The sequence below is a fragment of the Ictalurus furcatus genome, chromosome 20, assembly GCF_023375685.1.
Source record: "Ictalurus furcatus strain D&B chromosome 20, Billie_1.0, whole genome shotgun sequence".
Taxonomy (NCBI): domain Eukaryota; kingdom Metazoa; phylum Chordata; class Actinopteri; order Siluriformes; family Ictaluridae; genus Ictalurus; species Ictalurus furcatus.
This window is the reverse complement of record NC_071274.1, coordinates 22,942,984-22,968,633: the sequence shown is the minus strand read 5'-3', so window position 1 is coordinate 22,968,633 and position 25,650 is coordinate 22,942,984. Positions and strand designations below refer to the sequence as shown.

The 25,650-nt window shown below is 41.5% G+C and overlaps 2 protein-coding genes across 2 annotated transcripts; one reads left to right on the top strand and one right to left on the bottom strand.

Moving 5' to 3' along the window:
* The first annotated feature begins 251 nt into the window (after positions 1–251).
* On the top strand, positions 252–5,872 carry cdc20 (cell division cycle 20 homolog). Its single transcript, XM_053651312.1, has 11 exons — positions 252–408; positions 1,006–1,221; positions 1,323–1,465; positions 1,562–1,661; positions 1,765–1,890; positions 1,992–2,188; positions 2,484–2,578; positions 3,228–3,453; positions 3,541–3,666; positions 4,117–4,234; positions 4,357–5,872. The coding sequence occupies exons 2-11, from the start codon at positions 1,032–1,034 to the stop codon at positions 4,518–4,520; spliced, it is 1,485 nt and encodes a 494-aa protein (XP_053507287.1). The 5' UTR covers positions 252–408; positions 1,006–1,031; the 3' UTR covers positions 4,521–5,872.
* A 40-nt stretch (positions 5,873–5,912) lies between these two features.
* On the bottom strand, positions 5,913–15,511 carry elovl1a (ELOVL fatty acid elongase 1a). Its single transcript, XM_053651313.1, has 8 exons — positions 15,184–15,511; positions 12,361–12,452; positions 11,231–11,421; positions 9,473–9,553; positions 9,062–9,118; positions 8,742–8,847; positions 7,203–7,342; positions 5,913–7,010 (listed from the first exon to the last, which is right to left on the bottom strand). The coding sequence occupies exons 2-8, from the start codon at positions 12,419–12,421 to the stop codon at positions 6,699–6,701; spliced, it is 948 nt and encodes a 315-aa protein (XP_053507288.1). The 5' UTR covers positions 12,422–12,452; positions 15,184–15,511; the 3' UTR covers positions 5,913–6,698.
* Between the last annotated feature and the right edge of the window lie 10,139 nt (positions 15,512–25,650).

Below are 25,650 nucleotides of genomic sequence, written 5' to 3'. Positions count from 1 at the left end.
CACGCGTTAATTAATAAATAAATCACATTCATATTATATATAAACATATGTAATATTTTCTGCTTCGTTGTGTAAACCCTTGTGGCAAACCGTCGGGGGAAAAAAAAAACACAGGACAGCTCGAGCTCCTTTTGTGCACGCCCCTCAAAACGATTTCAGCCTATTAGGTTTGAGAGAGTGAATGCGGCTGCCTTGGTAACAGGCGCAGTGTGATTTAAACGGACCAATCAGAAGCGCGCGTTCAGTCATTTAAACTGCACTCCAGAGGGCTGTGGGCTTTTTAGACGCTTTCTGTGTTCTGAGGAGACAAAACGCGCTGATTATAATCTGCGATAAGTAATCAGCTTTTATTCTGTTTGATATTTTTATCCGTAGCTGCTTTAATTGGACTGGTGTGAACCTATTGTGGTAAGTTTTATTACAAAAAAAATAAATAAATAAAATGATCTATATATAAAGTTAAAGTTAACCGTTACTTCCGTGGTCGCGAGATCACTCACGTGCTGTGTAAATGAGTCGAAATGAGTATTTCCTTCAAGTTTAACTTCTTTATTTGTGATATTTATTAACAGATACGTTGCTACAAGTTTGTTGTTGCTTTTAAGGATTTACTAATTTACAAACTCTTGCTTTATAACTCGCTCTAAATAGTTATCTGCCTAGTGTTCAATGCATCTAGTGCACGAGCCGTTCCCTCGTGCACTGGATGTAGGAAAGCAAAGTGTGTTATTGGTGTTTGTGTGTACTTCATTGTGTGCATCATTTGGACACTACATTGTTACAGTGCATTGTGGGGAAATGACTAGTAGTATTAATAGCAATAATTCACACAAGATCTTCACAATTTGCTCCTGATTTTATTTCTTAAAGACTGAAAGTAAAGCCAACCAGTGCATGAAAATGAAATGACTCTTTTTGTCAAAGCATGCAATTGATGCACGACCTTTACACACTCCATATGACTTTATCTTCATGCACTTATTAGTGTTCCTCTCTCTCCTACAGTGATTCAGGTTCGGCCGTCGCTCGTCATGGCTCACTTTGGTTTCGAGAATGATATGCAGAACGTGTTGAAGCTGGACATGCCCATCACCAACGCCCCGATGGCCAGGTGGCAGAGGAAAGCCAGCACGTCCGCTTCGGCCAACGCGAGCGCTCTGTCACCGAGCAAAAGCGCCAACCGGTCTCTCAGCATGTCCAAAACGCCGAGCAGAACACCGGGTACGAGCCCTTTTTTTTGTTGCTGTTGGTTCCTTGTCTTATTGTGGATTTCTAAATACTAATATTCGTGTTTAATCCTTTGTAACCCTGTATGTAAACAGGGAAGAACGGTAAGAACCAAAGCACACCCTCGAAGGCCGGAGGAGACAGATTCATCCCCGTCAGAAACGCCAAACAGTTGGACGTGGCGAGTTTCCTCATCTCCAAGGAGAACGAGCCGGTCGAGGAAGCGGCGGCGTCCACAGTAAGTCTCGATTACTTTTGTTTTTCTTGTTCAAAAATGTATACTCCGGATCTGAGTACATGGATTTGAACTGGCTTATTAATGTCAAAATATCAGCAAACTAATCAGAAGGCCTGGTCCGTGACTCTGAACGGATGCGACATCGAAGAGGCCAAAATCCTGCACCTGGGAGGAAAGCCTCTTAACGCCCCCGAAGGTCAGAGCAGCTTTATCGCGTTGTGTTTAATCGCTCGCAAAAACGTGGACATTTATTTCCTTTTAAAAAGTGCAGGAGTTTAATGAAGACCTTCTGCTTCTAGGTTACCAGAACAACTTGAAGGTTCTGTACAGCCAAGTTCCCACACCCGTGTCGCTGAAGAAGACCCGCTACATATCTTCGGTTCCAGAGAGGATTCTCGACGCCCCCGAGATCAGGAACGACTTCTGTAAGTATCACGAACGCCGGTTCTGGTTCAGTCTAGACGAGCGATGATAAACGGACGATGCTGTTGATGGGACTCCTTCACACCACGGTGCATTCACTCAGATCTGAACCTGATGGACTGGGGCAGACTGAACGTTCTGGCCGTGGCTCTTTCGGAATACGTGTACCTGTGGGACGCGGCGACGGGGATGATCGTGCTGCTGAAAAAGATGGAGGAAGAGAACGGCTACGTGACGTCCGTCTCCTGGAGCAAAGACGGAAACTTCTTGGCCGTCGGGACGAGCGACTGCAAAGTGGAGGTGAGAAAATAAAAAGCCTGCCAAATATTAAAGTTTTAAAGGTGGATTGGGGGGGGGGTTGATCTGTCTTGATCTCAAGGATCAAATCATCTTAAATGCTTGTTTTCCACGTATGTTTGTATCCGGTGTGTTAAATGAAGCTTGATATCCAATTTTGAGTTACTGCAAGTTTTATATACACCCCCCACCCCCCTCCTGATTATGATATGGAGGACATGGTTTGTACCAATGTTTTAATACCGAATGTGTTTTTTGGAGCGCCGGCTGTAATGAATTCCTGCTCGCTTCCCTGCAGCTGTGGGACGTTCAGAGTCAGAAGCGTCTGCGCAGTATGGACGGTCATCGTGCCAGAGTCAGCTGCTTGAACTGGAACGATCACGTCCTATCCAGGTAAGTCTGATCATGTTCATGTGGCGGTTGTAACGCTAGTGCAACAGGGCAGTGTGACGTGCTGATAAAAGCCCCATCTGCCCTCTTCCACATATGTTCGCTCACAGAGGGTGACTATTAGCTAGCGTCGCTGTGATTGAGCCCTGGAGAACCTGCATCTTCCTCCCACCCCGAGGTTATGGTTTGCAAGTAACGGCTTAACAGACCGGATAGGTGTCGGTGTGCCATCTGGGTCGCGGCACCAATTTGTCAGGTTTTGTCTCGTTTGATTGACAGATTCTGTCCGTGAGCTTCAGATCAGCTTTACGACTAACACACACGACTTGTACAGATTAAACAGTCCAAGTTCATGTAGGGAAGAGTGAGAAGGATGGGGGACACTTGGAGAGATGGAGGACTACTACCACCTGAGTGTGGAAACGGTGCCATCACCTCCGACCCCGCGGGTGTTCTGTTACCCACTGTACCAAACCGTGCACAATGGGAACTACTCGATCTTCCTAGACAACCTCGGCATAAACCTGTCCTGAGTAATATGAAGTATAACCGCTTCAAGTGTGTGCACTTGTTTCTCAGATCTCTCTCTCTCTCTCTCTCTCTCTCTCTCTCTCTCTCTCTCTCTCTCTGTGTCTCTCTATCTCTCTCGCAGTGGTTCCAGGTCCGGTTTGATCCACCAGCACGATGTCCGTGTCGCCAATCATCACCTGTTCACACTCAGAGGTCACACGCAGGAGGTGTGCGGTCTCACCTGGTCTCCCGATGGTCGCTATTTAGCCAGCGGCGGCAACGACAACCTGGTGAACATCTGGCCGAGCACGCAGGGCGGAGCTCAGACGGCCGTGCACTCGTTCAGCGAACACCAAGGAGCCGTGAAGGTGGGTGTGGCATGTTAAAATCGTTAAGCGGTGCGCCACTGACCAGATTCGTTTTTCATTTTCGTGCTCGTCTCGTTTGGCGTGCAGGCGTTGGCGTGGTGTCCGTGGCAATCGAGCATCCTGGCATCGGGAGGAGGAACCAGCGACCGCCACATTCGCATCTGGAACGTCAACAGCGGCTCGTGCGTCACTTCCTGGGACACGCAGTCTCAGGTGAAAAAGAACAGATTGCTAGCACAGCAGAATTCAACGCTGTCGAGTTCTGGATTGCGATTGGTCGGAAGAGGAGGTGGTTTACTTTTCTAGAACAGCAGCTCAGAGTAGCGCAGGTTTATGTTTAACGCGCTTGTTCTGATGCGTTATAGTTTCTATAGTAACGGCTCGAACACGGGGACGTGTACAGCGGAAGGTTCTGTGATTTTGATATGGTTTTGTGTAATGAGATGTTCGTGTGACGTGTATGGAAGGAGTCTCCAGTGTCGGCGCTTTAACAGTCAGAGGTGCAGCTGTAACTTTAAGTTCTCCAACACCTTTAGGACTGAAGTTTACACTTTGTGGTTTCTCTGTAAAATGAAAAGCTACGAAAAGGTTTTTTTTTTTTTTTTGTGGAAGCGACTGTTTCTAGCTGCTACAACATTGCTAATATCCATCCAATCTTCTCAGGTCTCATCTCTCGTGTTTGCACCGAACTACAAGGAGCTCATCTCGGGTCACGGTTTCTCACACGACAAGATCTTCATCTGGAAATATCCCTCGCTCGCTAAGGTGGCCGAGCTCGAAGGTCCGTTCCGTTGCTTTTGAACGCTATCGTTTCTACTATTGTCCAACAAACCCCAGTCTCCCCCTCCCCCTCCCCCACATGTTTAAGCTGCCCTACAACGTTAACGTTCTTGTGTCTTCCAGGGCACGAAGGCCGCATCCTGAACATCGCCCTCAGTCCCGACGGCACCACCCTGGCGTCCATCAGCTCGGACGAAACCATCCGCCTGTGGAAGTGTTGCGAGAAAGATCCCACCAAAAAAGCCAAGCCTGCGAGCAGCAGCATCATCCAGCAGCACATCCGATAAGCGGCGTTTTTAATCACACAGACACACTAAGTTAATGTACAAATGCGTTCTTGTAAAATTCAAATAAAGATTTTGTTTTGGTATTTCATTTGTTTTCTGAAACGTGCTTCTGCATTTCTTGTGTATGTGTGTACGGGGATTTTTTTTTTTTAATTTTTTAAAAACTTTTTAATTTTTTTATTTTTTGTGTACTCCTTGTATTGAACACATTTTAATGTTCAATGTTTTTATGAATATGCTTTACAATCATGGTTGCCTTTAAGTTTGTGACTTGACTCCGAAGTGACACGAACGCGGTGCCGTCGACGTGGCCGGGACGTTCGTGTCTTTAGTAAAATGCTCGTTTGTCTTGATTAAGTGCTGTTAAAGATGGTGGAAGCTTGACCGGTAGGGAAGGAGTCTCCGTTGTCAGTACTGTAACAGTAGGAGTTTCAAGTTGTCTGATTATTATTGCAAATTGCTGGACGGCCTGCTGTTTTAAATATTTTTATTTAAATTGGAGAGAATAGAGAGGCAGAGCTGACACCTGTTTATAGCTGCTCTAATGTAAGTGACAACAGGAGCTCACTCGTTTTGTGGATGTTCCACAGCATTAAAGATAACTAAATGGATTTTTAAAAAAATTTTTTTAATGTCAAATCGCTGTTGTATTAAAGAGTCTGTTCTGTACTTCAGTTTCTGTGGTGGCTTTTTTTCAGGCAGAAAACTACTTGAATCTGTGAAATCGCAAATGAAGTTGTTCTGTGTGGTGGTAGTGTTTGTTGGTAAATGAGACTGTAGCTGTATGAGTGTTTGACGCACGTGAACTGAAGAGGGATTTGACTGAACGAGCGCTGTCACGACCTCACAGGACTCCTCGGAATCCTGCAGCGTTTCATCGAGTCTGTGATCAAACCCGTAGAGGGACTGACGAGGAATGAAACACTGGTATGTGCTGTTACGGGAAGATAATCCACCTCGCTGTAGGAGTGACTTCATCACACCAGCCGAGCATCATGGGATTGATTTTCTTACCGCATCACCCGTGTCTTATTCCACTCAGTCTTAAACAGCTGCACTCCACATGAAAACATTGAAGACCTCAGAACATTTCATCTAGAGTCAAAGTTATATACCACACTGTGTTTTAGCAAAAGTTTTAGCACCCCCTTAAGTACAAACTTCATTATAGATTTTTTTTCTTTTTAATTTGATGACTTCTACATCATCAGTACAGAAACAATTTTTGATTCCCAAACATTAGTTTTCCAGCACAAAATTAAACATTGTCAGTAAAGAAAGCAGTATATTAAGTGGTAACAGAATTATGAAGGCTGCAACAATAAGAAGCGAGTGCAAAGTCTCTGGCAGATCTGTGTCTGGTTCTGCAAGATGTTCAGTACACCTCAGCGCTCTCTTCCTTATAAAACTGCTTTAATTGTACCCAGACTATTTTTATTTTTGTGTCACACTAAATACTGACTGTTTAATTTACTATTTCTTACAGTAACTTTTTTTAAGTGAAGAAACATTTAACGTCATTATATTTCCTCTACAGCATTTCTTTGCATGTGCCTAAAACATCTAACACATGACCCCAGGAGTTTAGTGAAATTGTGAAATGGACCACCAGCATCCAACCAATCAGGCTAAAGCCCACTACGTTCACCTGTCGATCATATTGCATGTCAGTTCTGAAAGCTCCGCCTCCTGCTGAAACATCCGTACGTTCGAGCCCGAGTACGTTTTATGAGCTTTAGCTACCTTTTGCAAAATGAACTCTTTAAAGCAGCGATTAATATAAAAGTGGTTTATTTTTTTAAGTTATACACATTTAAAATAAAATAATAAAAAAAAAGAGCCATTCCATCCGTACTACCTAACTTTGCACAAATATTTATTTACAGTCGTACTCATTTCAGATGCATGGTCTCGAGAAACCGGGAGAATCATACGTGCTAAAAACACAAAAGTCAACGTGACATCTGTGAAGCTGGACATCTTTCTCTTCATGCACCGTGGACAAATAAATACAAAAAAAAAATAAAAAAAACAACCGTAAGGCAGGTGAACAGAAACGTGGCCCGTGATCTCACGAAAACATCCACAAACCCAGGAACTATGATCATTCTCGCCACGTCCTTCGTGCTAGCCCTTCTAGTGCCAGCTTCCGTAGTGTTTCTTTTTCCTCCTTCTCCTTCATACCTCCTTCACTTTCCCGTTCACGGCAAACCCGTTAGTGTAGTGCACGCCGCCGTTCTCCAGGTGTGTGCCGTTAGCCGACATGGCCGCCTCGGTACCATTAGCGCAGCCATTCTGCTTGGGTTTGTCGTCGCTGCCGACCGGGAGCCGCTTGCCCTTGATGTAAGCCTGGATCCAGAAGTTGGAGAAGAGGATGAAGAACAGCACGCCGTACATCAGGATGAGGTGGATGAATATGGGCACCTGGTATTCACAGTTTTCCATGAAGTAATACTGAGAGATGTGGACAGACACCACGATAAACTGAGTCTGTGGAAACAGGAACAGGAAATGAATGAAATAAATGCGTTCCCAATTTGTCGCCGATCCAACCAGAATCTAAAGCGGACCTTCAACAACGTTCCAGAACGTAGCTACAAACTGGGACCCGTTCTAAATCCCAATGATCTACGTGAGCTGTAATGTGAATAGAAATGGAATGGAATATAAAAGCACACTCACCAGCTGGATGGCGGTCATGTATTTCTTCCACCACAGGTACTTCTGAAAGCGCGGGCCGGCTGCGGACAGGCCGTAGTAGCTGTACATGATGACGTGGACCATCGCGTTGATCATGGCGTGGAAGCTACCCATTCCCCCGGCTGCGATCCGGAAACGGATGGGGCGGAGTTATAAAGCGTGAACAAAGCAAGAGACGCATTACAATATGAAGCGTTCATTATATGGATGAATGCCTCAAAAGTTTGTACACCCCCCCTCCTCCACAGCGTTCTTAAGCCTCGAACACCTGAAACATTATATTTTGATTTGTCGTTGCAAATGTCCAGCAAAACGTTTTTCCTAGCACGTTCTCTCAAGAACACGTGGACGAATGGAGAAGATTGTTTTTTTTTAAAATCTCTTAAGAAATTATGAAAGAGGTTAGAGTTGGTGTTGGAGTATTAAGGCCAAGGATGGGTGTACAAATATTTAAAGAATAGCTAGAGCACTTTCAGAAAAGTAACTGAAAACTTTTTCCCCTTTTTCCCACCATTATCATCTTTCGTTTTTAAGTCATAACAGAAGAACGTTTGTGAAACAGAACACCGTACTTCCATGGTCCCCCGGGGGCGAGGAGCATTAGAGATACACTTATTACAGTCCCTCCAATATTGCAGGAGATTAACGCAGAGATCAAAAGAAACTCCGCAATATTCGCAGGAGCTTAGGATTTTTCGAAACAGCAGATTTTCCGCAGATTCGGGCCGAGACGCGTCACGTGACGTCATCGCGACAAGCGTTTAGTCGAAGCCCTCCTCCATTCACGTGCGTCGAACACGAGTCTCATTTACCAACAAACATCACGCAAAACTGTTTCCTGCGATTCGTTGTAGTTCTCCGCAAATAAATAAATAAATAAATTTTAAAAAACGATAATAAACCTCCGAAATCCTGTCCAACCTGATATTAAAAAGAGTGGCTAGCAGACTCCCGGGAGATGTTGCAGACCGGATAAAGAGCGAACGTCTCTGCAGGAGAAGGCCTGTAGCGCAGCATACCCAAGTCTGAGGTATAAAAGAGCCAGGGATGGAACAAGAGTCTATCAAGTCATTAAATTGTTTAGGACCCTCGTCCTCGAAGACGTGCTCAGTAGTAAGAATGTTCGCCGTAGACCACAGAGAAAGACACCAGGGTTACCCGTTAAAATCGTTATCCGATATCACAGAACGTCCGTCTCAAGCCACGGAATTTTACAAGTCAAATCAAAACCAAGTTCTAAAGGGTCGACGCCTAAAAAGAGAAATAAAAGCTTAAAATGTGGGAAGGATTGAGGCGGGTCACGGCCATGTACCATTCCAAATAAACTCCTTCACATCCACATCTTTCTATAAATGGGGAGAGGGAGCGAGGGGAATGATTGAATTTATTTATTTTATGTTTAATTTTTATTATGGCAAATTTGCATGCAATCCATTAAAAAAAATTAATTAATTAAATAAATAAATAAAAACCCAGGAGTTAAAAACCCAGCAGTACTGCGAGACCAGATGAAAGACTCACCTGGAGTGAGAGTGATGCCCCACCACCAGCTCCAGGGCAGGACCGAGTGGTGAAAGATGTGCAGGAACGTCACCTGACTGTGTTTCTTCCTCAGCACAAAGAAAGCCTGCAGAAACACACACACACACACACACACACACACACACACACACACACACACACACACACACGAAGAGCATTACAGATTATATTAACGAGATACGAGAGGTGACGTATTAGATTTGTTTATCTCTTTTTAAACGTCCAGAGGCGATTGCTTCAGTAAGTAGTGAACGCTACACTGGACGCATGGTTATAGAAACACAGAACAAGGTCCTTACAGTGTCTAGAAGTTCAACATATTTTGAAAAGTAGAACAGCCAGGCCACTCGAATCATCTGTAGAAACAAAAACATCCATCTGTAATCTCACTTTTCATACCACAAGACAGAAATAAACCACTGTTACAGTAAAACACTCAGGAACGGGGCGGAGTCACTGTTACCACACTGAACCCCGCCCCCCCACCCCCCCCCCACCAGTGTTTTATTCCTCTTACGCCATAGCAACTTACCTACAATTCTTAAAGAACTTTAAGAAATTTCATCTTTTTTTTTTATCCATTTATAGTTACATTGGTTGATGTGGAACATTATCGAAACATGTTAGTTCCTGCGTTTCTCTCAATTACATCATAGCAGATATAAACGATCAATCAGCCGATACGTGATGGAGCAGACGCTGACGTTTACCCTGAGAGTCTGCGGGGCGGTCGAGACGTCGATGAGGTCACATCTCCACGTGAACGTCGTCGCCCAGCCAGACATCATGAACTGAAATAAAGCAGCAGGAAAATGAAAACGTATTGAAACGCAGCGGGATTCCTTCTTTCAGGTTACACACCTTTCATGTCTTCATCTCGAGCTCAGACACGAGTTAGCATTTAACCTGGGTTTAAAAAAAAAGAAAAGAAAAAAGGTAGAGCGACGATGTCATCGGATCATTATGAATTCCAATGACGTCATTCTGGAATGTCATCTGGACCGGTTATTTCAAATCCAGGCCTTAAATTCCTTTTAGGAAACGACCCGATTGGAGACATTTAATACGTGACTATCGTCATATTCTTCCTCTCGTACACGTGCCGTGTGATACGTTTCTTATTTATTTAAACGTACGTACAGTACATAATCTCTCCGTACTATTACACTATATACACCATCAATATGCAGTAGATTAATCATTAAAACATTTATCATCTTTTGTTCAGTAACAAACAAATCGTCTGCCTTCATTAAAAAAAACCCCATCGGAATGACGAAGGGTGAAATCTGATTGGCTGTTCACACTTCCATGCATCCAAATGACAGATCAATACTTTCATCATGTTGGATCCAGTGTATTCAGAATAAATAAATAAATAAATAAATAAATAAATAGCCGGTGGTGAGGAAAAGTGTGGTTGGGAGTGGGAACGCCGCGGACAGATTCATTTACACTCGTACACGCTTAAATTCCGAGCACTCAAGTTGACCCACTGCTGGGGAACCTTTAAACGTTCTAAGTAGAACCTTTTTCCTGGATATTAACACCACTTTAATTACACCATGAAATCCTAAAGAACCCATTAAGAACCCCTTTTTTAAAAAAAAAATTATAATAAAGACAGTAGGTGTTACCTGGATAAGTCTGTGGTACAAACTCCAAATTATTGCTCGTCATATTCTTCTTAATATTTAGAACCTCTCAGGGTTCCAAGGTAGAACCCTTAATTATCTCCTGATTTTCCTAAGAGCATACGTGTTAAATGGCCAAGTGTGTGGAACTCAAAATTGTTGCTCATAAATGCCGTGAACCTGTCAAGGTTCCAAGTAGAACCCTTGTTCATCTAGTGAACCCTTAAAGAACCCTTGAGGGAACCCCCCCCCCATATGTATTAACTGGGTAAGGTGTTTGGCACTTAGCTAAACTTTATGTGTAATTGGTCTACTCTTAGAACAGGCCCTTGAAGGGTTCTTTAAGGGTTGACTGGATACTTAATGGTTCTTAGCTTCCAAAAGGGGTTACCTTCTAAAGAGTTCCACATAGAACCTTCAAGGGATCCTCCAAAGGGACGATCAAAAACTGTAAATTTTCTAAGAACGTAGTATTTGTCACTAGCAAACAAAGGAAGAGTATTTAAGATTAAACAGTAGGAAGTAAACGAGAAGTCAATCAGGTTCTGATCTCATCTCGTCAGAACTGGGTTTGGAACGATGTCCCCCCGAACCCCTGGATCGGTATCATATCGGGTTTGATGTATTTTACCATCCGATTCGCTCACGTCTTTTATCCTCACGGGAGGTGACCGACAGTTTAATGGTTTTTATGCAAAGTCGGCTCGGTAAGGAGCGCCATTTCCATCCTTAAAGGCCGGGTTAGAACAAACGTGAATAAAATTTGCACGCCGATTTACTTTCATGGGAAGAACTTAAGAACTAAGACCTTTGAAGAGAAGCGCAGTTTCCCACCTCGTAAACAATGTAGGCGTTGAAGAACACCATGGAGAAGTTGTAAACGACCATGGGGGTTTTGAGGTTGTAAGGTTTGCGGCTGGCCATGTAGCGCGGCCCGACGTACAGTACAAGAAACACGTAGCTCAGTAAGATGAGGGTCATCGTGATCGGGCTCTGCATCAGCGGGTAATCCCGTACTCGCACATCTGAGGACAGATTAAAGATCATTTTCAGTATATCCGATCGCAAATAATGGAAAATGTTTCAGCAAATCATCAGAACAGACTACTGCCATATTCTCTGGCAGCTACATCATTTTTACTTATAAAGCTAGTATAAAGCCGGCTGGTCAATACGAAGCCCCGCCCACATATCGTTACTGTTCTAATCCAAAATTGAGAACCATATCTGAAGCGTTAACTGAGGAAGGCGGATATCAACGGTTCTCGTAAACAATACTACGCCAGTACTAACGGGACAAACGCTAGACTAAACCACAGACTAACTCATTCTCTTATAATCTTGGAAGACCAATAATCTGGAATACACGGTAACTGAAGCAACTTTACTTGAACTTGGGGCTCGGGTTGGAGCTTTGGGGCGGGGTTACACCCGAGAGGTGTACGATTGGTTAAGAAGGATGGAAGTATGAAGACGCATTACTAAAGAACCTAGCATGGTGTGGAAAAACCCCACCTGCTGACGTTTCTTCAAGAAAAAGGCCTTGTACGTATCACTGCCCGTAGATATCCGCATCCCAAGATATCATACACTCGCGACGTGCAAATCCAGCTGTAAATAAAGCTAGCGAGTACACATCTTAGCTAGTTAACCGATGGGAAACGACACAGCGAGGTAACAAAGACGTGCAGTTACGATACTCTCATAGAATCGACGTCTTGTGTTCAAAATGTGTCAAATAAAAATGAATAATATTATAGAAATAAAATCGGCTATTAGATCCACGATCGCATCCGCAGTCAGAAGACAGACCATGTGATCATGTTCAGTACAACATCCACTGGTAGAACAGCAAGGAGTCGAACAGCCAATCAAAATAACTGTGGGTAAGATTGTACTGTACATCACAAACCTAATGTGTGAGATCACAAAGCGAGGGTTTTTCCAGTGCACAGTGTACTCACCTGTTCGTTTGAGGAGGTAGTCGTAGAACCTCATGAGATTTGAAAACACTTCCTGAATCATCTTTCTTGTGTCACTTCAGCCGATTTGTAAACTAAAAAGGGGGGAAAAAAAAGGAAAAGGGTGAAAAATGAGACATCAGGCAGCTTAATAAATACACCACGAATACACTACTCACGAGTCAACAATGAGTGAGGAGTGAGCCAAGGCAAACAGGAAACACCTGTCCAGGTGCGCAGAATAAACGCCAGACCCTGAGCTCGGACAGATGAGTGACAGAGCTGCGATAGAGTGCGCTTATTCAGGGCAGTTTAGATACCAGCTTTCCAGAAAGAAAAAAAAAAAGAAGAAGAAGAAGAAGAAGAAGAGAAGAGAAAAGGAGACGCTGTTCATTTGCAAAGGGAAATGACGACGATGCAAATGGTCCAGGCGAGACCCGAGACGGCGTGCTCATAAAACAGATCACGGCACATTAAACACCATTCCTGCGCTGGTGAGCAAGATGGCACGTGGCCAGCGTTCAGCGCCACGACCTGCTCGACTAGTTGGCGTGCGCGTCGATCTAAACGTGTTCAACACAACGGTGCAGGTCGACAGAGAACAGAACAGAACACGGGCTTCTTCTCAAGAAGGTCAGCAATGAGTAAAGAACAACCGAGAAGAACAAGTCAGGATGAAGATCAGGAGACGTGCCGCTCGCTGCGTTTCCTCTGTAGGACTTGACCATGTAAAAAAACACCTTCATCCAAAATAAATAAATTAATTAAATATCAGAAGGGAAGCAGAGTGCCGGTCCACATTCCGAAGGGTCATTTGGTTCTCTCTTAAAAGGTTCCATGTAGAACTCTACAAGATACGCGAGTGCTTCTGTATCAGAAAACCCATACTCACTCACTGTACCCCTGAAGAACCCCATTTTCACCAAGAGCGCTAGAAAGTAGTACCCATTCTAGATATTAAGAAGATAACGAGTCATGACGTGGAGTTTGTGTCGCACACTAGTCCAGTAAATACACACACTCTTAGGATAAAAAGGGTTCTTAAAGGGTTCAGTGGATAGTTAGTGGTTGTTAGCGCACTAACAGTTTAGCTTGTGAAAGGAAAAGACTTTTTGTTGTAGGATTCTACGTACAACCATTACGGGTCCACCAGAAGGACAAAGTGGGGCAATAAATTGTGAGCACTTGGGTTGCGTTACAGACGATACAGACAATATCCCCGATATCATAACCGAATTTACAGAAGATATGGATCTCTTATGGTCTCATCACCCTGTAAAATACTGGGGAAGTTTCTAGAAAAGATGCAAAACGGTGCATATACAGTACTGTGAAGGAGTTGGTGTTCCCTCAGACTTCATTTAACATTTTAAATTCAGAACATTTAGTGAAAATGTCAAGTGCTAAAACTTCATTTATGATGAATGCTAGCAGTGTCACGTTCTTTCCCATCCTGACAGAAACAAAGAGCTAGTCATGCTAAGCAGATCAAAAAAAGTATTATTTTTTTTAAAAAGTGTATTTATATGTTGTTAAGAACATAAAACTTTGTCCAAATGGTAAATAAGTAAGAAAGCAAACTAAATAAAATAAATAAGTTAGTCTCTACTCCAAATCAGGAGACTTTTTGGCACATTATGGCTAATGTCCCATCTGTATTTCCTCAGATTAACCTTTATGAAAATGCTCCAAATTGTCAATGCTGTTAAATTTTACTGCCTACAGTAAGGGTGTGTCACTCTTTTTCCTGCCCTGACAAACACCCCCTGTGTTACTGCTTTTCTGGTCCTGACAGAAACAAGCAAAAAAAAAAAATCTTCATTCTTGATCACAACCAAGTCAGAAACATCTTTTGAGATTACACGTGGATCTGTACAATCTGTGTTTTGCTTATCCTGAGTAAAATAGTGAGGGAATGTGTCCTGTCTACTCTATACTACAGCTGTGTCACACCTTTTACTGCCCTGATGGAAACAAACGAAAGCTTTTATACTCAAGCGTACATGCCAAGTCTGAGAAGTTTGTTTTTGAATGAAAATTTTCTATTTAAGAAAAGAGGAGGTTTTCAGCTCATTTCAATTTCATCCAAACTCACACACACCTTCATTCCTATTTCTTATTTAAAAAAAAGAAAATGAACTACGCAGCCATTTTACAGGATATTCTGGAAAGTTAAATAAATTTTTAAAAAAAATTATAGCAAATTACAGTTCATCTACAAATCAAGAGTCTGGGTCAAAAGATAGTTCAGTATTTCCTCAGACTGAGCAACAGTTCAAACCCCAGACCTTGAATAAAATCCACTCAAGTTTTCACTGTTGTTAAATTTCACTGTTTAGAAGACAGCGGTGTCGCTTCATTTCCTGCCCTGACAGAAACAAACCTGTGTTCATAGACAGACAGAGAAAAAAAATTAAGTGGTTTGTTAGAAAATTTCCATTTAAAAGCTACAAGACAGGAATAATTACAGCTGTGTGGTGTTTTTTTGCTTCTTCTTTAGCATGAGCCTGTATGACTAAGTGGGTAAAGCCAGTCAGACAGGTGAGGTGGAGAGGAGCTGAGCGAGTCATGCAGGTATACGAGGACAGAAGAGAGTGATGAAAACACAGATACAGGCTCAGATACAATGAGAAAGATCAAGTTCAAATCCAAAGATATATATGAAAATGCTTAGTTTCTGCTCTCTCTCTCTCTCTCTCTCACTCTCTCTCTCTCTGGGAAAGTTAGAAATTAATTTAAAAGGAAGAAAGGGCACATGGTGAAGCATGACATTTAAAGTTTAAATCTTTCATTCAGCATTGAACTATGCAAGCAAACTTTGCTCACCTGTTACCTCACACCTCAGGCCCAATGTGCCAAACACTCAGCCCAAATATCCTCCAAATCTGAGCCTACTCCAAGCTAAAGTGCCTGTTTTTGAGCTTCAGCCTTGTAGGTCTTCATTTAAACACCGTTTCCAGCAGCATGAAGAGAAAAAAAAAACAGAAAAACAAGGTGTGTGTGTGTGTGTGTGTGTGTGTGTGTGTGTTGGCAGTAACAAACCAGAAGTGAATGGGAAACTCAGCTCTCAATTTAACTGAGAGTAAAAGCCACCACTCACTGAAACCCCACCCACCTGCTGCTTTCAACCACACCCTGCCCCAGCCACGCCCACTGCAACCAAAAATCCAGGCTTCCTACTGGCTGCTGAAAGAATGCCTGATCTTCAGCACTGCTTTGCTTTTGCTATGCTGAAGAAGTGGGTGAGAATTCAAGGGATGTGTGTGTGTGTGTGTGTGTGTGTGTGTGTGTGTGTGTGTGTGTGTGTGATAATGAAAAGCTGTATTGTTCAAGCCACAACACACACACACACACACAGCTTTTCAGTTTGCTGTAACAGTCAGTTTAAGGAGCGAAACATGATCAAAAACAACAAAAGGTTTCATTAATCAAAATAATTTATATGAAGATAAACACCACAATCCCGGACACACATGATCTGGATCACATTTCAATGAAATTAAACAGAAAACGGTTCAATGTTGTGATGAAGACCATGACACAGCTTCTACAGTCAGATTCTTTTAAACGCACACTACATATTGAACATCTTTATATACTTATGTGCAATTTATTTATTTATTTTTTAACCAAATATCATTTTAAAGCTTTAAGGTTTACAATAGAAAATGTGTTATTTGTCTTGACAATACAAATTTAGGTTTGTATTATCTTAAATGTGTGTCTTTTTTTTTTTTTTTTAATTAGCTTCATAGAAAGTTTCTCTTTTTGTTGTCATGTCCTAAGCGTGTCTCTTTACCGTATTTTCACGTGGAAATTGGAAATTAAATATCTTAAATCTGCCTTTTTATTGTCTTTCCAATAGAATTATTTTTTAAACACGTGTAATTTGTATTTAAATTTTTATTATTATTATTAATTTATTTTAATTTATTTTTAACAATTTTTTTTTTTTTTTTACAGTTTTTAATAGATATTTGGGGTTTTTATTCTTGAGTTCTTGAGTTTGTCTTACTTATTATTTTGTGGTATAATTTTTTATGTTTACACGTGTTGTTATTTATTCATCTTTACTATCGATATTTGGGTTTTTAATGTCCGAGTTTGAATGTCCACGTTTCCAACTGAAAGTTGGGGTTTTTAATGTCTTAAACGTGTCCCTTTTTACCGTCAATTCAACAGAAGTTTTGTTTTTCAGTAGATATTTGAGATTTTAACACACTAAACTTTTTGTCCCTGTCTCTATAGTAACGATTTGTGTTTGTAATTTCCTAAACGTTTTTTACTAGAAATTTCCTTCTTTTCAAAATAACTGTTTTTAATATCATAAAGCGCTCTTTTTATTGTCTTTGCAGTACTGGTTTTAATCTGTTAGCTTCAGCAACCATCTGAGGTCCTGATTGACATTTCAGGTTCAGCCCTGCAGACAGCAGATGTCCTGTGAGAGTACCGAGACTGAAACCGGCTGCAGATCTGATCTGAAGGAGATCAGCGACGATTCCGATCTTTGCGTGGATTCAGAATGACATTTAAGACACGTCTCAGAGTGGGATCATTTTCGGGGTTTTTTTTCCCTAGCTCGTAGAAACCAGTAGACACGTTCAATCAGCTTTAAAGCAGAGCTCTTTGTTATGCGCATCTGTTTATATGCACAAATGGGACAACTTTTGACATGTGACTCTTCAGTTACTAACCATTTTCTCATTGCTAAATGTCTTCACATTGCTTCTTCTGAATAAAACTCACGAGCATGATGAATATCAGCCCATGATAAGCGACTCTGGATCAGCGTTCTGGGATCTCCATCCTGACTGGGCCCTCAGTGAGTGAGTTTCACTGGACTGTGGAGCTGCAGGTCCAACTGGTTCCTCCGGTTCTGGGTGTGACATCGCAAAGGCCTTTCGGCTCCGTTCAAGGAGGACAAGAGGAGGGAACAATCTGAGAGGAATTAGAGGAATCCGGACATGGTGGGAGAACAACGATTTCACACACACACACACACACACACACACACACACACACAGAGGCTGGGTGAAATCTAAGCTGATGTTTAGGCCATTGTTCTAACTTTAAATCTCACAAACCCGATTTTTAGCTCACACAGTTCAGTGCACCAGCATCACACTCAGATAAGGGGGCGGGGCCTAAACTTTAGCTTAACCTGTGTTTACTAAAGCAAATATTGTCACTGAGACAAGCAGTTGTATTTTGAACCGAGTGTGTCATAATTATCTGTGTTTTTTTTCTTATTGTGTAAAGTGCCTTGAAAAGCTGCTTTAAAGGCGCTGTATAAAAATAAAGTTTATTATTATTATTATAATTCAACGCTAATCTGGTAGCTGTAAGCTTCCATTACTTGTTAGCTACATTAGCCTCACAGCTAACACATCTCAGTCTCAAACATCGTGGACATGAACTCCTTTAACACACAGAAAACTTATGAAGAGTTTCCGCTCAATAACTTCGGTCAAGATGAACAATGTGTCGAATTCATTTCAATCTTAAACCCGGTGAATGGTGTAGAAAAGATCAAACGAATGCGTATATTTTAGTAGTTCAGACGTTAGGCCATGCCCCCCAACCTCAATGTGGAATGACAGCAAACTAGCTAGCTTAATATCAAACCTACACAATATAAGAGTTAGCCTAATGATGGTTAGCTTGTACCGAACTTGTCGTTCTGGTTCATTTTTTTTTCTTCTGTATGCCAGCTCTATAATTATTGGCACCCTTTAAAAAAAACTACTTATCTTTACTCTAACAACAACTATTATGATAAGAATATGAATTAAAAAAAATAGACATATGTGAAAATGTGAGTTAAACCAAAGAACTTTTAACACAACGAGGACAGATGAGTGTGGACCCTCGCAAGTCACGTAACGGTGATAAAAATATGGAGAGGTGCAAATCACAGCTGTGATTAAAATAAAAGTAAAAACAAATAAAAAAAAAATCAATCCGGAACAGTCGGAAATTCGCATGTAAGGAATGCATATTTAGCGCTCGATGCTAACCCGGAGGCTAAACACGTCTAATACACGCTGATGTCCGATGCAGTCATCAGTCATCTCCTGTGTGTTAAGTGCTGATGCGAGTGTTAGAATGAATTCCATGCTGATGTTATTAACACATAAACACACATAAACTAATCACCCAGATTCACTCAGCTGATATTCAACACAAGAAAATCTCTTTACTGTTTCACTCCCACCGTCTCTTCCATTACATTACCCTGGAAAATTGGACAAATCGAGTTTCCTGGTCACGGGGAATGAAGCTGGGGTTTAGCATTTATTCAGCGGTGTAATGGAGAGAAACAAGACATCTCTGTTTACTGTCCTAAATTATATCACATGCCTCTTCCTAACATCTCCGTCTTAAACACCTCTGTCGTAATTCGGCGGCACAAAGACGTTAAATTGAAATAAGCTAGTTACATCAATTTTACCTCAGGTTTTTGGCTTTTTAAAGTATATTCCATATGTGTTACGCTCTGTATATGATAAGCAAAGGCTAAGCAATTTAGTTATTGCTAATTTCCACTAATTGAGAGTAAATAAATGGCTAATGGCTTTAATTATCCATTAAAAATAGTTAGCCTAGGTTAGTGTTAGCTAACCTAGCTACTGGCTTATGTAACACATTAGTTAGCTAGCTAGCTAGCTTGCTAGTGAACCTGGTTACTGGTTTACATAATATAAGATTTAGCCGGATGTTATATGTAAAGCGTGTAAAGCTCACAATATATAGTCTAACGTTAGCTAGCATGCCGGCGATTCTAGCTACTGGTTTATTTTCTATAATAGTCTACTACTTTGTTCGCACAGTACAGTAGTCTCATGTTAGCCAGCTTGCTATCGAAGTTGGCTATGGTTTTTGCACAATATAGTAGTTGGCCTAATGTTAGCTAGTAGCATGGCACCATAATTTGCTAGCTATTTACTTTGCATACAAAACAGTAGTCATAAAAATAATAATAGTCTAATATTAGCTAGCGTGTTATATATATAAGAGTTTGCACAATATAATAAACTAATACTAGCAGGCATTCTAGCAAACCTAGATACTGGTTCTCACAGTATAATAGTTAGGTATGATGTTAGTTAGCTTGCTACTGGTTTTAGACAAAATAATAAATAACCGTTAGCAAGTTTGTGACAAGAAACTATCCAAAATTCTGCACCATTTCTAGGACACTGTTTAAACTGAAGCAAGTGTGTGATATCGATCATGTTGTTAACTCGTTTGTACAAAAGATACAATTTTCAAGTCTTATCTCTTCCAGTGATGCGCGTAAAGACATCAGACTACACTCCGATGGATTAGATCTAACACAGGGTGTCAGGATTGTCCAGTGCACGCCGTCGTTAGTGTGAAAGGAAATTCGGATGTTTATGTAAATATTTAGAAGATTTACAACTCCATTTACAACCCCAATTCCGAAAAAGTTGGGACAGTATGGAAAATGCTAATAAAAAACAAAGAGGAGTGATGTGTAAATGTACTTTGACATGTTTTTTTTTTTTTTTTTTTTAAATGTATAAAGACAAGGTATTTGTTGTTTTACCTGATCAACTGCATAGTTTTTAAAAATTTTTTAATTGATGCATGCAACACATTCCAAAAAAGTTGGGACAGGGGCAATTTAGGATTGATAGCGATGTGTGAAGTTGAAATAAGAAGGTGATGTGAAACAGGTGAGGCAATTGTCTAATCATAGTATATACAGTAAGGAGACTCCAAAAAAGGCACAGTCCTTCAAGAGCAAGGATGTTTCGAGGCTCGCCGATCTGCCAACAGATGCGTCAGCGAATAATCCAACACTTTGAGATCAACATTCCCCAAAGACAAATCGTTAGGCTTCTGAATGCGCGTGATCTCCGATCCCTCAGACGTCACTGAGTTAAAAACGGTCACGAGTCTGTAATGGAGATCCTGACATGGGCTCGGGAATACTTTGGTAAACCTTTGTCGTCGACACCATTCGCCGCTGCATCCGCAGATGCAAGTTAAGGCTTTACTATGCAAAGCAGAAGCCGTACATCAACACTGTTCAGAAGCTCCGCCCACTTCTCTGGGCTCAGTCTCATCTGAGATGGACAGTAGCACAGTGGAATCGTGTTTTGTGGTCCGACGAGTCGACATTTCAAATAGTTTTTGGACAAAACAGCCGTCGTGTTCTCCGGGCCAAAGAGGAAAAGGACCGTCCGAGCTGTTATCAGCGTCAGGTCCAAAAGCCAGCGTCTGTCATGGTATGGGGGCGTGTCGGTGTCCATGGTATGGGGGCGTGTCAGTACCCATGGTATGGGGGCGTGTCAGTGCCCATGTTATGAGTAACTTTCATATCTGTGAAGGCAGCATTAATGCAGAAAGATATGTACACATTTTGGAGCAACATGTGCTGCCATCCAGAGCAGAACAACGGCGGACCACATTCTGCCCGGATTACAAGCGCGTGGCTGCGTAAGCAGAGAGTGCGGGTGCGAGCATGGCCTGCTGCAGTCCTGACCCGTCTCCCACTGAGAACGCGTGGCACATTATGAAGCACAAAATAAGGCAGCGAAGGCACGTACAGTCGCTCAGCTGAAGAAGTGCATAATGAACGAACGGGGAAAATTCCTCTTGCTAAACTTAACCAACAGGTGTCTTCACTCGGCGCCCAAACGCTTAATAAGTGTTATTAAAAGAAAAGCTGATGTTACACAGTGCTAAACAGTCGACTGTCCCAACTTTTTTGGAGTGTGTCGCAGTCATCAGATAAATTAAATCAATAAATTAAATTCACAAAGTAAAACATCAAATAATGTGTTAATAATGTGTTCTGAGTACAGTACGGTGTGAACTGAATTTTCTAAGGACTCTTTTTTTTGTTTGTTTTTGCATTTTCCATATCGTCCCAACTTTTTTTTGGAATTGGGGTTGTATATTAAAATTGGCTAGTTAGAGGTGAGATGTATGGAAGATGGTGTTGTTGAATAAAGCTGGGGTATATTTAAAAAAAAAAATGGAGATAAAAAAAAAAAACATTCATAGCTGTGGGGCACAAAATTGCTAAGTACAGGAAGTTGTCGTGTCTGGTTTCCTGTCTGACCAGCAGATGTAGCTGTACACCATCATAACACAGATGATGTGAAGTTATTACCACGTTCATATTGACTGAAAGCGGTAGAGATAATCATGTTAATAATGAGTCAGTCTCAGGTGTTAGTCATTAGATGATGGAAGTCTACAGTATGAGCGTATGAATAATAATAAAAATAATAAGTTAAAAAATTGTTTCGATTTCTGTTTCCGCGATACAGAGATTTTCCACAGATAAGAACAGTTAAGACTGTGGCCACGCCCTGCTGCTGCTCAGTGACCAAACATGGAGAAAGAGATGAGAGTTTTATGAATAAAGAGTAATAGAGAGTAAAATCAGTGACCTTCAGACCGTAGCATCAGGATGACTGAAGGCTGTTTTTCACGCTGCAGGTCCTGACACACGCTGCGATCCTCAGAGCAAAGAAAACAAGCAAAACATTATAATTAGAGCATTAAGTCAAGCTTAACTAGAGCTCAGAGGCCATTTGTGTAAATGTCACTGAATTATAAAAGCAGCGCTCAGGTTATTACTGAGCCTCGTATTACTGTTTCATGATTATTAAACTTGTGAAGTACTGCTGTGTTCACTCTCGGATACTGTACTGACTGTACTATTGTTCCTGTTGCTTATTTAAGAACGTATTTTTTACTGTTCGGCTGTTAGGTTTGATCTTTGATCTTTTTTCTTCATATTAATTAATAATAATTTTTTTAAAAATTAATATATAAATAAACTTATTTCTTAATTATTGCTACATGATAAATAATTATTATTCTTATTCTTAGATTTTTTTTTAAATACTCGGTTAAAGTATTCTTAATACACTAATAGGCCTCTCAGTAAAATTAAAATGTATGCTTGGTCCACATTACTTTTCATTTTTTAAAAATTTATTTAGGAATAAATGTGTTTATTTATAACGTGTGTGTGTTAAATAATTTATATAATTCTATAAAAAATTATGATATAAAATGAATGAAGTACACATCATATACATGTAATAAATATTTATTAATACAGTTTATACAGTTACAAATACAATTAGATTCACAAATGAATTTTGACATTTTTAAAAATATATTCTTCTCTCTTATTGTTTTTTTTTTATTATAATATGTACATTTTTGTGTTATGTTTGTGTTGTGCACGTATATATATTTATATATCTATATGATTAAAACACTGAGCTCAGGGTCAGATTGTATTCTCTCAGTAATCCCTCACCTAAGGATCCTCAGAGCTGCAAAATGGTTCCACGGCAGTTTTTTTCCTTCCTCTCAGAGGTGTAATTGAGTTCACAGCTGAAGGCTCGGTGTGTGTGGTCTCATCGTCGGCGAGGGATACGAGGCCAGGCCGGGGCAGCTCACGGCCATTTGTAGAATAAAATGGATGTCTAAATGATCTGCCCGAGGTCCGACCAGGCTAATTATCTACTGTCAGGTCTTCGTAATCTCCGCTGATTTCCTCTCCCTGCAATAACGCCCACAACGTTTCAACAATGTCCACTTAACGCTCATCATTATCCACTCCCACGCCATGGCTGCGAGGCCTTCCGCTCGCATTTTGCTCTGCGTTAATATTATTCCACCGTAATTGTTTGCGCTCGTTCACGTGAACGTTACATAAGAGCCTATACTGTGTTTAGAACCGACACGGGTATCAACCCTAATCAGGAAGCAATTCCTCAACTGTCCCAGGACTTTAAATAACCCAAATAATGTTTTTGGTTCATCTGAGCCACTGATCAATCTTTAAATCATGTAAACGACATATGTGTGCATTTTTTCCATCACTGGTAGCTAGATAAAGATCCGAATCATCAAGTGTAGCTATAAACGGACAAAAAGTACAATAACGTAACTGCTGAGGTCCGAGAGGAATAAAACACTGTCGCTATCGGAAAATAAGCAGTAGGTCCACTTCATCACGCCCGCCTGTCGCTGATTATTTTTCTGTATAACGTGAGGATAAAATGGTGGTCATGCTAAACTAAGCTAAAGCTTGTGTTAACCGTTAGCCACACATCAGCCGCACAGCTCCAGCTGTTTTAAGTAGTAAAAGCGCAGCATGACTTGACTCCATAAACCGCCGCACGGTTTTCAGGGTCAGTCAGAAATTCAATAACAGCGTTTAACAAAAACACTTCATGCTTCGTGCACGTCGTGAGTTCTACCGCTGCGCATCTGAAAGCGGAATTAAAAAACTATTTCCGCTGTTAGAACTGAAGCGTGGTGAGATCCTGTGCGTGAAGTGAGCCGTTAGAGCCACTTATCCCTCCATTACACAACTCAATCTACAGGCCACTCGTGTTTCATTTTCACACGTTTTATACATTTACTCGTTTAGCAGACGCTTTTATCCAGAGAGACTTACAAATGAGGAAATACAAGCAAAGCAAAGAGGTTGGAATTTCATTCCACTACCGAGCGACAGTCAGTCTGAAGGTTCTGGAAAGGACCTCGTGCCTCGCTGAGTAGGCACCGTACCAGGCGTCGGTCGTTAACCGATTGCAGGTTGCGTGAGGGAACGTAAACCTCGATGGAGAGTGTTGAGGTTGGGAGGTGCTGTTCCAGACCCGGCCTTGAATTTGATGCGGGTAGCTCCTGGAAGCGTTCCCTCCACCAGTTTGAGAGGTCAGACAGGCAGGTAGAGAGGCGTAGTGAGACGGATGGATCATCAGGCCTGGAAGGATAAATAGAGCTGGGTTTCATCAACATAGCAGGGATACGAGAAGCCGTGAGACTCAATCACAGGCCGCAGAGATGTAGTATAAATAGAAAAGAGCAGTGGACCCAGAACGGATCCCTGAGGAACCCCAGCTGTTGTGAGTTTCAGAAACCTCTCCCCTCCACAACACCTTGAAGGATCATTCAGAAATAGGAATAGTCCAAAACACTAAGTGCTAAGTGGTACGACCCGGTCGCTCCTGTTGTTCATTAAGAAATAAAAACCCAAACTCTGGAATATAACAGGAACATTGAGGAGTGGAGGAATGATGCAATAAAATGTTTGTAGTGGATTTTTATTTCTTACGACGTGTCCTTCTTGCACTTTTGCAATAAAAAATTCATCTAATATGCAGATTATATAGATTAGCAACCCTTTAACCATGCTAAATGTCATTAGTATCAGCACACACACACACATGTATTACACACACTGCCCCTATTAATAGACGTGTGTTTCATTCATAAACATGCGGCAGGATGTGGGTGGGTGAGGCGTCTGAGCGGGAAATGTGTCACCGCTCCTTCCTGCACGCGTGATCGTTGCTCCGTTACCCGATTCTCCTCCGTTAATCCCACTCAACCCACCCGCCTCCCCTCTGTTGCCATGGAAACGTCATCCCTATGGTAACTCGGCGCCCTTTTTGTGGACCGACTCAGGCCTTGATGATGTACAGCTCGCCTCGCCTCGCCTCTCCTCGCTTTGCCTTCCTGAGGAATCATGGGAAATCTGGCTGATTAGAGGAGATCAGATTAGGGAACTTCATCCAAAGTCGATCAGAGATTAGAAAACGCATTTAATTATTCGTGAGTACGGTGTTATTTACATTACAGGCGTGGGGGGGGGGGAACCATAACAGCGTAAAAAATAATAACAATATTAAAAAGAAAATAAATGTCAGTAATAAAAGTGAACAAATCCAAGAACAAATCTAAATAAATAATATGAATAGTTTTTTTTTTTTTTTTTGTAAAGAATAAAACACTGCTGTTACGGTACATTTTTCAACAGTTTTTCATTTATTACTGTAAACAAAACCCTTAAAGGCTACAGCTTAACCTCTGACACTGGAGACTCCTTCCATGAACGTCTCCTTCCTGAAAACTTCACCACAAGAATGACTCTTTATTCTTTTTGTTTACGTGGCGCGTCCGCCGTACGAGTTCTGGTGAACTTGCTGTCGCTATAGAAACGATGACGTATCAGAACGAGTGCGCTGATATAAACCTGCGCTACTGTCAGAACCGCTGTTCTAGGAAACTAATCAACACCTTCTGACCAATCAGGATCCAGAACTCGACAGTGCTGTGAGGTTAAAGTGGATTTTTAGTCTCAGTGATTAAATTAAATGACGTGTCCTTCACTGAACCACGATCCTGTTATACAATCTGTTTTCACTGCTCCGTAGTTAAAAAACATCCTCACCAGGAGATCAGGAACATCAAGTCATTACTCAGATGAGTTTTACAGTGTAACCA